General features: G+C 37.5%; 1 protein-coding gene and 2 pseudogenes across 1 annotated transcript; 1 reads left to right on the forward strand and 2 right to left on the reverse strand.

Moving 5' to 3' along the window:
• Nucleotides 1–859: 859 nt before the first annotated feature.
• LOC132184235 (putative oxidoreductase At4g09670) lies at nt 860–5,876 on the reverse strand. The gene is made up of 2 exons (XM_059597789.2): nt 5,303–5,876; nt 860–1,703 (listed from the first exon to the last, which is right to left on the reverse strand). Exons 1-2 carry the CDS (start codon nt 5,849–5,851, stop codon nt 1,083–1,085), a joined length of 1,170 nt encoding a protein of 389 aa, XP_059453772.2. The 5' UTR covers nt 5,852–5,876; the 3' UTR covers nt 860–1,082.
• A 1,274-nt stretch (nt 5,877–7,150) lies between these two features.
• Nucleotides 7,151–9,427, reverse strand: LOC132185937 (putative oxidoreductase At4g09670; annotated as a pseudogene).
• A 1,699-nt stretch (nt 9,428–11,126) lies between these two features.
• Nucleotides 11,127–12,025, forward strand: LOC132184015 (18.1 kDa class I heat shock protein-like; annotated as a pseudogene).
• The last annotated feature ends 371 nt before the right edge of the window (nt 12,026–12,396 follow it).

The following is a 12,396-nucleotide window of genomic DNA, read 5'->3' on the forward strand; positions in this document are numbered from 1 at the left end:
TGTGATATGATATGAGGTAGAAAAAAATTTATGTTCACATGTCAGACCCAAGTCGTATGGAAGCATGTATATAAGACGATTAGGTCAATTATAATCTCTGACCTCTTTAATTAAACGGGTCAAGCCCATCAACATTAATCCTCTAATTTTGTATTGGGTCCGTGTCGGGTTCACATGTCATGTCAAAAATTGTCTATCATTATGCATGTCGTGTGTCAAGTTCAGGTCGTGTCGAAGCATAGACATAGACTATATATAAGTCAACTCTAATCTGATCTATTTAATTAAACAGGTCAGACTCCTCAATCATAATCATTTAATTTCGTGTTAAATTTATTACTAATGTTCTTACCAAGCAAGAGGATCCTCTCCCGTCCAAATCTTGAGCCTCTTGCTGAAACTTAGTATTATAATTATTAATTGCATTAATGTGAACCTTCTTCTCATATGGGATTTTGGACTTGATTTCTTATTGTAGACATGTAGGGTCTTGGTAACTATTAGCTATCGTAGCTGACATGAGTTTTGGGTTTGACTCCCTCTCTAACAAAATCGAGCCTAAGGCCAAGGGGCTGTCCGTCAATGTCCGAATAAATTTTTATTAGGTATAATTTTTATTTTTTTATTTTTTTTCTCATTTTTTGGACCAATTATAAGCTTTCTTTCAAACTCAAGTTCATAAAATTCCGAGCTGTTCCAGAATGACTTCCATGAAATGCTTTATTTGGTAAACAAAACTGTAATGAGAACAGGTTTTCAGGGAAATGCTCATCTTCCTGGGAATCCAATTTCCTCGTTACTTTTTTGGGCTATCAAGCAGCTAACGAATGGAAATCACTCCAGCCATCATACCAAGTCATTCCATCAAGTTTTCACTTGTTCACATATTTACTCATTCAACGTGAAACAAGCAATAATGAAGTCACAATATCCAATTAACAACGAAATCTTGAATACACATAAACAGAAATCAGAAAACATGAATATGTTTTAAGTAGATAGCAGACACTGGCCTTATTTGACATGTAATAACCGCAGACAAGCTCAATGAGAAACCACCAGATACAAAGACATGTCAATCATCAATTCCCAACCTCAACAGTCTCAAAACCTCTCTCAATCGATGCCTTGACTGCATCCAATAGTAGTTGTGTCTTCCTACTGATGGTTGGCCACTTCTTCTCAGGTTTCAAACCCTTTGCTTTGATATTTTCTACCAGGCGGGCAAATTCTCTCAACATGAGAGCCTCCTGAGGAAGATCTGTTCCAATAGTGTGCTTACTTGGCCGTCGTACCCATGCTGTCACAAGTTCTTTGAACGCTAACTCTGAACCTGCAGAAAAAGAGGCCTCCTTTTCTTCAAAAGGAATGACAAAATCATGAAGATGTAAGGTTCCCTTAGTCCCAACAGCAGTTACATCCATGGTCAAATTTGACAAGAAAGAGCAGTGAAAGGTGGCCACTTTCCCATCTTCCCAAGATAAAGAAGCACCACAAGACAAAATCACTCCCACTTCATTAAACACAGGCCCACGCAAGGCTATTACTGTTTTCGGCAACTCATAGTCAACAGCCCATAGAATTGACCTGATGCAATACCACCCAGCATCTCCAAGAGCACCATGCGCATCAAGATCTGGCTTGACACGAATGTCATTCACAAGAAAATCGCGATCAGCACCGAATGTAAAGCAGCTGTGTACCTGTGATACCCAAAAGCGATTATTTTAGAAGTACAATAGCAAAATCTCCATTCAGAAACAAATTATTTGTCAACAGTTGACATTAATGCCTTTTAACCACGCATGTCAGATCCTTCCAAACATGCATGCAGTTACTGGTCATGTTAAGTAAAGTTTTTGACGAGGCGAAAAGTGAAAACTGTTTTTGATGGGAGGCACATTTGAAAAGTATTGCCTATGGCGTCCACACAAAAAAATTATTTGATAAACTTTTTAAAAGTGTCTTTTAGTGTTACTAAAAAGTAAAAAATCTTGGAAGTGTTTTCAAAATATGAAAAAATAAAACCAAAAGAGTAAAAATTCAAGGATGGCCGCACAGCCACCTCCTTGTAAAAATTCAAGGGTGGCCACACAGCCACCTCCTTGTTGGGCTGGTTGAGCGGCCACCCCCTCTCCTGTTGGGGGTAGCTGCACGACCATCCCCTTTACTCTGTTGGGGGTGGCCATGCAGCTACCCCCTCTCCTCTGCTAGGAATGGTTTCTGTAGGTTTTCTTTTTGTAGTTTTTTTTTTTTTTTTTTAATTTTTTTTTTTTATGAGTAACAAGTCAAGTTTTCATACCTGAAAAAATAAACATGTGTTTTCTCAAAATATTTCTAGAAGGAGTGAGAAATTTTCTAAAAAGTGTTTTGTTTGGTACTTATTTTTTAAAAAGCATGTTTTTTCAATAAAAGACTTTTCAAACACATTACCAAATACGGCCCATATTTTTTGATTAATTTATAAAATATGTCAATTAGGGATGCTAGCATGACTTAACAATTACATATGCATGTGAGCAGAAATAAAAATTGTATCTAAATCCCACACCCATTTGTCTCCTTTTATAGATTTCATAAGTGTCCACATAAAATCACAATGATATTTACCATTTCATTTAGCCAATTGCACATTCATTATAGTCTCTCTTGGTTTCCTATACTTTTTATTGTACTATACATATGACTATTACTTATAAAGAGTAAATAGTCAAACAGAGCAGCAAAAAATTAGGTATATAATTCTTACAGGCACATTGCATCAACAAGAAGGCCATAATTCAGTCCCAAGCATTAAAGGAGAAGGAAAAGGAACTCATCATATCCAACATCTCACCCAATCTCTCTGCCACTCCATTCTCCTTCCACACAAAGCAAGGACAAAGGCAGAGATCTTTGCAGCAACCTCAACACCACAGGTACATCCAAAATTTAATTCAAGGCTATTAAAGATACAAGCTTTCCACCCTAGTCAGAAATTTTTAAGTTCCAGTTCTACAGTTTCAGTACAGACAAGATCACATACAAAAATTTTCTGATGATGTGAGAGTGGTGGTACAGGTGGAGGCTAATAATGAAAACCAAAGCACTAGTCCACACAATGAAAGAATGATCGACGGAAATCCCTAAGCACGTCAGACTACAATGTTCTTCAGAAATTAAGAATCATTAAAGACACCAAGGGGTGGAACCCAAAAACAAGCAAAGCAAAAGCAGAGCAACTTTTCTTTTTCGCATAGAGTGTGTTTTGTCACTTGCTTGTGCATTACAAGCCTTTTAGCACATGCCCGAACACGTCTCAAAGTCACTTCTTTGCAAAAGAGAAAATATATATGGACAAGGAAAGATAGAAAATTTGGAAAATTTCAGAGAGAGAGAGAGAGAGAGAGAGAGAGAGCATGGTCAAGGGAGAGAAGTGGGAAACTGCAGCGGAGTCAGTTAAAAGAAAGAAGTTATGTTGACTCATCTTAGGTCGTCTCACATCTTACAAATTTCATAATTATACATCAGCCTTTTTCATAAATATACCTAGCCCCAAAACCTTTATACAACCCCTTTTTTTTTTTTTAATAAAAAAAAAGGATCTAAATCTTCCCTCACAGGGAGCAGAAGCATCCATATGTCCAGAGGATTTACTATGACAAGCCCAGTGAGCTAAGGGCCTAATTTCCCAACCTCTTTCGTTGCACATAAACAACTACAGAAAGAAAGACAAAGCATCCTTAATATCCTGAATTCAATGTGTATAGACCAAAGAGGGGGGATGAACAACATAATGAACAAGATTCATGCATCTCCTTCATAATCCACAAGCTGTCATTGTTGTTCCAATGCAATAATCATTGAGAGATGAGCAGAAAAAGCTTCCACCTTGAAGGGAAACTAAAATCCACTCACTTTTTCACCATAACACCAAGACATTTCCCTCACTATCTCTTACAATGCATGATTTACAGGTCTACCCAGAATTAAAAGGACTCAAAAGAAAGTTAACTTGATGGCTTTCCCTCCCTGTAGAAATGTTGGACCCACATAGGCGTTGATGAACTTCCTTAACCAAACAGTGGCAGAACCAAGTTTTTGTACTTTGGGCTTGAGGGGAGGATTAATATAGAGAAAGTTGACAAACAAAGAAACAAACAAGTGCCAAGAAATCGGTACCCAGAACTTTGTTACATACAACAAACCGAAGAATTGGCAGAAGAGAGAGAGGGAAAAAAAAAAAAAAAAAAAAAAAAAAAAAAAAAGAGAGATAATTTTCCCTATCCTAAAATTGAATCACAAGGATACAAAAATTTCTCCAATCCTCACTCAACTCTCTTGCACACAATTTTATTCTTCCCTCTCGTTCTGTTTTTCTTTTTTTCTTCTTTCTTTTGTTTGGGGGTTATATTTTTGCAAATTATTCAGCCCCCGCAAACCATACTCTCTAACACATGAAAGAAGAATGCCGATACTACACCTAACAAGTGGTGTAGTATCGGCACAAAGGTCTAAATGAATCAAATAAACCTTTCTATTGACAAGAAGTTTAATACAATTCCTGGACACTTGCATAAACACACCCACAAATATTTTTTCTTGACATTACCAAACAAAAATTTCCTCGAAAGGCAATCCCTTTAATCACGCAGGACAGTATATTGGTTTAATATCCCACCAATAATTATCTTGTTTGATGTGTCAAAAATTGACTATACTAAATATGTTGCATGTTGGGAGGGTTGGGAGGGTTTCTTTGAATAAGAATTCAGTGCTCAACGCTAATATGTTAACAAAAGATGGGAGTTTGTATACAAATACAGAAGCAACGAATTGTGCTAAACGCCATTCGAAAGCAAGCTTTTGTCATGTGGTTAGCAATGAAAAATCATTTAACAACAGGGAATCGATTGACGAAATGGGGATACAAAGGTGAGGTTAGTTGTGTGTCTTGTCAAAATGGAATGGGTAGCTGAGAACACCTTTTCTTTAAGTGTAGCTACAGTTCAAGAATATGGAAAGAAGTAATGAGTAGATGCAATGTTAATCATCCTCCAGTAAAAGTAAAAAACAGAATTGTGCAAAAATTAAGGTTGTAGACTGCAGTGCACTTGTCCTCTGTAGACTAGTATAATGTATTTCCCATATCAACCCCTCTTGTAATACACAATATATCAAGTCAATGACAAAGATGAAGCCTTTTGGGCTTGCTAGCTAGGCAGTGGATGCATGACTCTCAAGCTTGACCTTTCTAAATCAGAACATTACCAAAAAAAGAAATGAAACAGAGCGAAATTAAAAATGTAGGAAATTTCCGCACCGATTTGAGCTGCCCGAAATGCTGTTTATCGGAGAGGAACTCCCTCATCTTGGCGGTCCTGGGATGGTGCATCCACATGGTGCCGTCCATGAACTGCACCCCATTGGACTCGCAGGCCTCGATGATGATGTCGAACTCGGCGGCACTGAGGGCGACGGGCTTCTCGAGCAGCACGTGCTTCTTCTTCTGGGCGGCAAGGACGGCCCAGTGTAGGTGCAGGCTGGTGGGAAGGGGCAGGTAGACGGCGTCGACATTCGGGTCGTCAAGGACGGCCTCGTAGGAGCCATAGATCTTGGCGTCGGGGGGGAAGTTGTTGGCGGACGCGAACCGCGTGGCCTTGTCGAGCGAGCGGCTGCCGATGGCCGTGACTGCGGCGTTGGGAGCAAGCAAGATGGCGCGCGAGACCTTGCGGGCTATCTCGGCGCAGCCTATGATTCCGAATCGGACGATTGTTTCCGCCATTTCTTCGGGGGACAGTGGAAGCAGTGCTGTAGTGGTGTGTGGGTATTTTTGGCTTTTGATGTTTACGGAAGAATGTTGGGTAGTCATTGGCAAATACAGAAAAAGAACTGTGCCAAAAGATTATTGGATTGTGTGGCATTGAATACAGGACCTCTAAATCAACGTTTATATGATTATATCCATATATGTAATACGTGGAAATTGTCCATGGACCACGTCATCACCAAAAGACACGTGTTTCGTACAATGATTTAGTGGCAAGGAAAATGTACTAGACACGTGTCTAGTAGCAAAATCATTTGTTTTTACCACGGCATGATGAATTCCATCTCATCCGAACATTTACCCCTTAGCAAAGTTTAAAGGAAAAAAGAAATGTTAGAATCTAATAAAACTCCTACATTTTGTCCATCAAAATTTTGGGTGGTAAAGTGTTATTTGATAAATTGATGTAAAATGGCACATGGTCCAAGTTGATGGCAAATGACATTTTGCCACCTAGGGTTTTGATGGGCAAAATGTGGGAATTTTATTAGATTCTAGCATATTTTAAAGGAAAATGCTAAAATTCAAACTTTTTTGTCCAATATAAGTTCAACTTTTGCTTTATTTTTTTATTTTAAAAAAATAAAATAAAAAATGAAAAAAAAAATGTTTAAAGCAACTCTATCTATTTTTGGTCTTTCAATGAAAAATAGTATTTTTCTTCATAATAATGACATTTTCTTAAAAAAATTACATTATTATGAAGAAAAATATCATTTTTAATTTTTTTAAAAATACCAAATAAAAGAAAGACCAAAAATAGATAGGGTTGCTTCTGATATTTTTTTCATTTTTTTTAAATAAAAAAATAAGGCAAAAGTTGAACTTATGTTGGATAGAAAAGTTGAGTTTGTATCATGCCTCCAAGCTCCAAGTTTAAATCTCTAAAAAAAACTTAACCTACGCCCTTAGCTAAAAGTGTCATTGGACCCGAAAGGACTCGAATTAGGATATTCGATCTCTAGTTCATTTATATTCCGTTAGTTATAGTGTATCAAAGTATTTTTGTCTCTTCAAAAAATGAAAAAAGACAAAAATATTTCTCAGACTGAATTCTCTCCGGTTCTTTTGAACTTAAGAGGATCCTGATCCCAAAGACTCCATACCTAAAAAACAGAAAGAGTTAGGGGTTGAGCATTGGAGCAACGATCATATCCATTAATTCACAGTAAAATCTTGAATATATATATATATAAACAGACATCAGAAAGTTAACGTAAATACGTTTAAGTAGATAGCAGAATGAATGACAATGGCCTTATTTGACATGCAACAACAGCAGTAGTCTCAGACAAGCTCAATGAGAAAGCACATGATGACATGATACAAAGACATGTTATGTCAATTCCCAACCTCAACAGGCTCAGAACCTCTCTCAGCTCAATCGATGCCCTTGACTGCATCCAATACTAGTTGTGTCTTCCTATTAATGGTTGGCCACTTCTTCTCAGGTTTCAAACCTTTCACTTTGACATTTTCTACCAGGCGGGAAAATTCTCTCACCATGAGAGCCTCCTGCGGAAGATCTGTTCTGATAGTGAGCTTACTTGGCTGTGGTGCCCATGCTTCCACAAGTTCATCGAACGCTGACTCAGAACCTGCAGAAAAAGAGGCCTCCTTTTCTTCAAAAGGCACGACAAAATCATGAAGGTGTAAGGTTCCCTTCGTCCCAATAGCAGTTACACCAATTGTCAAATTTGACAAGAAAGAGCAGTGAAAGGTGGCCACTTTCCCATCTTCCCAATACAAAGAAGCACCGCAAGACAAAATCACTCCCACTCCATTACACACAGGCCCACGCAAGCCTATTACTGTTTTCGGCAACTCATAGTCAACAGCCCATAGAATTGACCTGATGCAATACCACCCAGCATCTCCAAGAGCGCATCAAGATCTGGCTTCACACGAATGTCATTCTCAAGAAAACGGGGATCAGCACTGAATTTAAAGCAGCTGTGCCTGTGCATGGTACCCGGCCAAAAGCGATTATCTTGTAAGTACAATAGCAAAATCTCCAATCCAAAAAGAAATTATTTGTCAACAGCTGACATTAATGCCTTTTAACCATGGTTAGACTTATGTGGATTAATACATTAATACATTAGGATCCATTTCATTCAACTTGTACACATACAGGAGCCATCCATAGCCACATTAATACGTTAGTCCTCATATGCTTCCAAACATGCATTATGTTTGGTAAAGTTTGAAAAGTGTGTTTTTGCATTGTGTTTTGAAAATAACTTTTGAAGATGTGAAAAGTGTTTTTGGTGAAAGTTACATTTGAAAATTGTGGTTTTTGGAGTTCACAGAAAAAAAAAAAATTGTTAGGTAAACTTTTTTAAAAGCGTGTTTTAATGGTGAAAAGTACTTTTAATGAGAGTCACATTTTGAAAATTGTAGCCAATGGAGTTCACAAAGAGAATATTATATGGTAAAATTTTAAAAAGTGTGCTTTAATGTTTCTAAAAATAAAAATATAATATTAATAAAAAAATAATAATAAAAAAAAAAAACTAAACTAAACAAAAACAAAAAAACCAAAAAAGTAAAAGTTCTCTCGTTGGGGGGTCATTGCATGACCATCCCCTCTGTTAAGTTGAGGGTGACTATGTAGCCACCTTTATCCTATTAGGGATAGTCGTGTGGCCATCTCTATACTATATATGGAGGCAGTATATTTTGGACTTAAAATGTCCAAACTGCCCTAAACAAAGAGAGACCTTACCTCTATTCCTCCTTTCTTTGTTTTGTTTTTTTCTCTAAAATCAAGACAATTTTAGTGTTTCAGGTGTAAAATGTATATGCATGTAAGTCATGTATCATTTTATGTCCATTTTAATGTTAACATCTAATGGATGGGCCAAATTGCAATGAAATAATAGTTTGAAGGTGCCAAATGTCACAAAATGGTAGTTTGACGGTGTTCTTGAAAATAATAGTTTAGGGCAGTTTAGACATTTCAAGTCCAAAATATGCCCATTTATGGCAAGCGTTACAAAATATATCCATTTTAATGCCTTGACTAACCAAATGAATTTTTTTTTTTTTTTTTTTAATTAGTTGGAAGGAATTATGTGTCACAAATGGTAGTTTGGAGGGATAAATGTGAAAGAGGTATCAATTAAGTGGATAAGTGTGTTTTCCGTACGTAGTAAATGTTCGCACCGATTTGAGCCGCCCAAAATGCTGTTAATCGGAGAGGAACTCCCTCATCTTGGAGGTCCTAGGGTGGTGCATCCACATGGTCCCATCCATGAACTACACCCCATTGGACTCGCAGGCCTCGATGATCTCAGCGGGCTTCTCAAGCAGTACGTGCTTCTTCTTCTGGGCGGTGAGGACGGCCCAATGTATGTGCAGGCTGGTGGGAAGGGGCAGGTAGACAGCATCGACATTGGGGTCGTCAAGGATGGCCTCGTAGGAGCCGTAGATCTTAGCGTCGGGGCGATCCGGAAGTTGTTGGAGGACGCAAACTGTGTGGCCTTTTCGAGCGAGCGGCTGCCGATGGCCGTGACTACTGTGGCGTTGGGAGCTAGCACATTGGCGCGCAAGATCGAGCTTGCGGGCTATTTCAGCGCAACCTATGATTCCAACTCCAACGATTGTTTCCGCCATTTCTTTGTGGAGGCAGTGATGTGTGGGTATTTTAGTTTATGATATTACGTACAGGAGAATATATGTTAGGTAGTTATGGGAAAATATAGTAACAATGATATGTCAAGTAGTTAATTAGTAGTTTGGTCTGTGGCATTGAAGAGTGGATATGTATCTAACGTTGTAAAAAAATAAACAATGTCTCTAGAAGAGAGCTAGAGTATACGAATGTGGATTTTTCAAAATAAATAATAAATAAAAATAGATATTATTTTTATTTGTATATATACTATAGTATGTGTTTTATGCCTAATTGTACTTGTTAGAGCCATGAGATAAAATATTTAATTTAATATTGAATTCGATTGAGTGGATTAGTATGGATTAATATAATTGTGCGGCTTTCGAAGCTTTAGAGGAGCTCCCCTTAGGCAAAGCCTTTGGGCTAGCTCAATTAATTTTTATTTTTATTTTTATTAGCTAGATACTTAATTAACGTTAGCTTGAGAATAAATAATAAATAAACATATGTGTTATTTTTTATATTAATATATTTTATTATGTCTCTTTGTTCTTGTTAGACCCGTGAGATAAAATATATAATTTAGACATATTGAATTCAATTGAGTGGATTAGTATGGACGAATATAATTAATTGTGTGACTTTGAAAGCTTTCGAGGAGTTCTCTTTCTTAGGCAATGCCTTTGGGCTAGATTAATTAATTTTTTTTTATTATTATTTTCAGCTTGAAATTTAACTAATTTGAACTTGATCCATATATATATATATAGAAAACAACTAGAGTCCATGCGGATTTTCAATTTGAGATGAATAGTGTGAGTTTTTTTTTTTTTGGAGTTTTGGGGCTTTGGGTCCTCTTTCTGGTCTATTTCTTTGACAAACATAGCCTATATATAAAGTATAACCGACTTCAAACAAAAATACTTTATAACTGAAAAAGATAAAAAGCATAAACGACTTAGCGAGTTATCACACGAAAAAACATGTCAGCAGTGAAAAATCATGCCGATGCATTATAATAAGATATGGCATCACATTTGTTCAAGTTATAACTATCAACTATATGGTTTATGAGTTTATCCATAGCTATAGCTCTCTTATTCTGAGGTGTGCGCAGCGCATTTCATGAGACATATGGTACAACATTGATGTCCTAGCTAGTGAGATACAATGACCAGTTTTAGGTAGTTGGAAAAAAAAGATAATAGCGTAGTAAATACCGAGTTTTGAACTATTCACACTCAAAAGCCAAAAGTCAATTTTTTTTTTTTTTTTCTTATTTTTAACATATCCACACAATATGAGAAGAAGATAAATTCAAACTAATAACGTTCACTTCATAATACATAATTTTTAACCGATTGAACTACTCGTTTAAAGAAAAAAAAAAAAAAAAAAAAAAAAAAAAGAAGACTTGTTCGTAGCATAGTATCGTTTCCCATGTATATTAATTTTACGCAACACAAAGCCCACCATCCTCATCCCAAAGTTTTCTTGTCTATGCATGGCATGTATCCACGTGGCACTGTCACTGATTATGTGGCAACATAGGAACACGGTGTCACTTACCCTTCAAACGTGCTGATCAAAGACGGTGACACCTGGCTTGCACAGGCACACATGTCAAGTTCGAGAGTGTTCCTTCAAGTCGTATTAAAGAGGCTTTGCAATAAGATAGAAAGCAGCAGACAACCCAAATTCGGCGGTAAAAGTAACCAAAGAAGAGAAAAGGACATGGCTTCACTGGGACCGTGGCTTGGAGGGAGTCGAGGAGGAGATGACTCTTGGTTCGGCTCACCCTTCTCAAGCGATATATGGGACCCTTTTAGCGTTCGGCCGAGCAGGGAACAAAGTGACCGTGGTGATGAAATCTCTGCCCTCGCTACTGCCCGCGTGGACTGGCGTGAAACAGACACATGCAGCGCACGAGTTTCGTGTTGACCTTCCTGGTTAGCCATCTTTTTCAATCCAACGCATGCATACACTCTCTTTGATCTCTATCACCATAAACACGTGCACAATTATGCTGGAAAGTACCTAGTGAGCTGCTCGATTAAAAATACTGAAGTCTTTTCAAACAATTTGTCTCCGAGGACCAAAACCAGTAGTGATAGAATTTCCTCTTTTAGGAGGAGTAAGAACTTTTTCTAGTGTTTTTTATGACCCAAATTGATCAAACGATCAAATGAAAGAAAAGGAAGCAACGACCATAGGGTGTGTAGTAGGTTTGTGCGCCCTTCTGTCACCGGGTTGCAATTTGGTTAATTAGGTCTATATTGTCTACAATACATATCATATGCAATGGCAGGGGTGAGGAAGACGGCAATATTCTGCAGATCAGCGGGGAGCATACGGAGGAACAGGAGGACAAAATCGACAAGTGGCACCGCGTTGAGAGGCGTCATGGCAGCTTTATTAGGCGGTTCCAGCTCCCGGAGAACGTTAAACTGGATGAGATCAAGTGCACGCTTGACCATGGAGTGTTAAAAGTGACTGTGCCCAAGAAGCAGCCCCAGACTCCCAAAAATGTTAAATACATCGACGTGGTGTAGTGAACGTTTATCTGTACTACTTACGAAAAAAAAAAAAAAAAACAACGTTTCTGTACGTAGTACCGGGTCAGCGTTGTGGCATGTCACCAAAAACCACGTCGTTTAATAGCTGTGAATAGTGTTGTGATTTTGAAGTAAAATCCTTTGTATGATAGAAGGACAATGGAGCTGTACGTATGGCCGGGCTTGCTAATAATAGTTGTATATATATATATATATATATATATATATATATATATATCGTTCAAAGTGGTGATTATTATTATTTGGGGAAAAGTTCTTTTCTTGCTGTATGAACTTGCAGCAAATTTAGCAATACGTGATAAATTTATTTAATTAAAATATCAATTTAACAAACTTGGCATACATTTGCCAAGATAGGCAATTATGTTGGATATCTTTTTCATATATCTTTG

Source organism: Corylus avellana, chromosome 7 (assembly GCF_965113065.1).
Source record: "Corylus avellana chromosome 7, dhCorAvel1.hap1.2, whole genome shotgun sequence".
Lineage (NCBI taxonomy): Eukaryota > Viridiplantae > Streptophyta > Magnoliopsida > Fagales > Betulaceae > Corylus > Corylus avellana.

Bases quoted from the DNA above. Each gene is read 5' to 3' on its own strand.
- LOC132184235 (XM_059597789.2), bottom strand. From the start codon at position 5,851: ATGACTACCCAACATTCTTCCGTAAACATCAAAAGCCAAAAATACCCA. The intron at 1,704-5,302 runs GTGCGGAAATTT...TGGGTATCACAG, and splicing joins ATTTCGGGCAGCTCAAATCG to GTACACAGCTGCTTTACATT.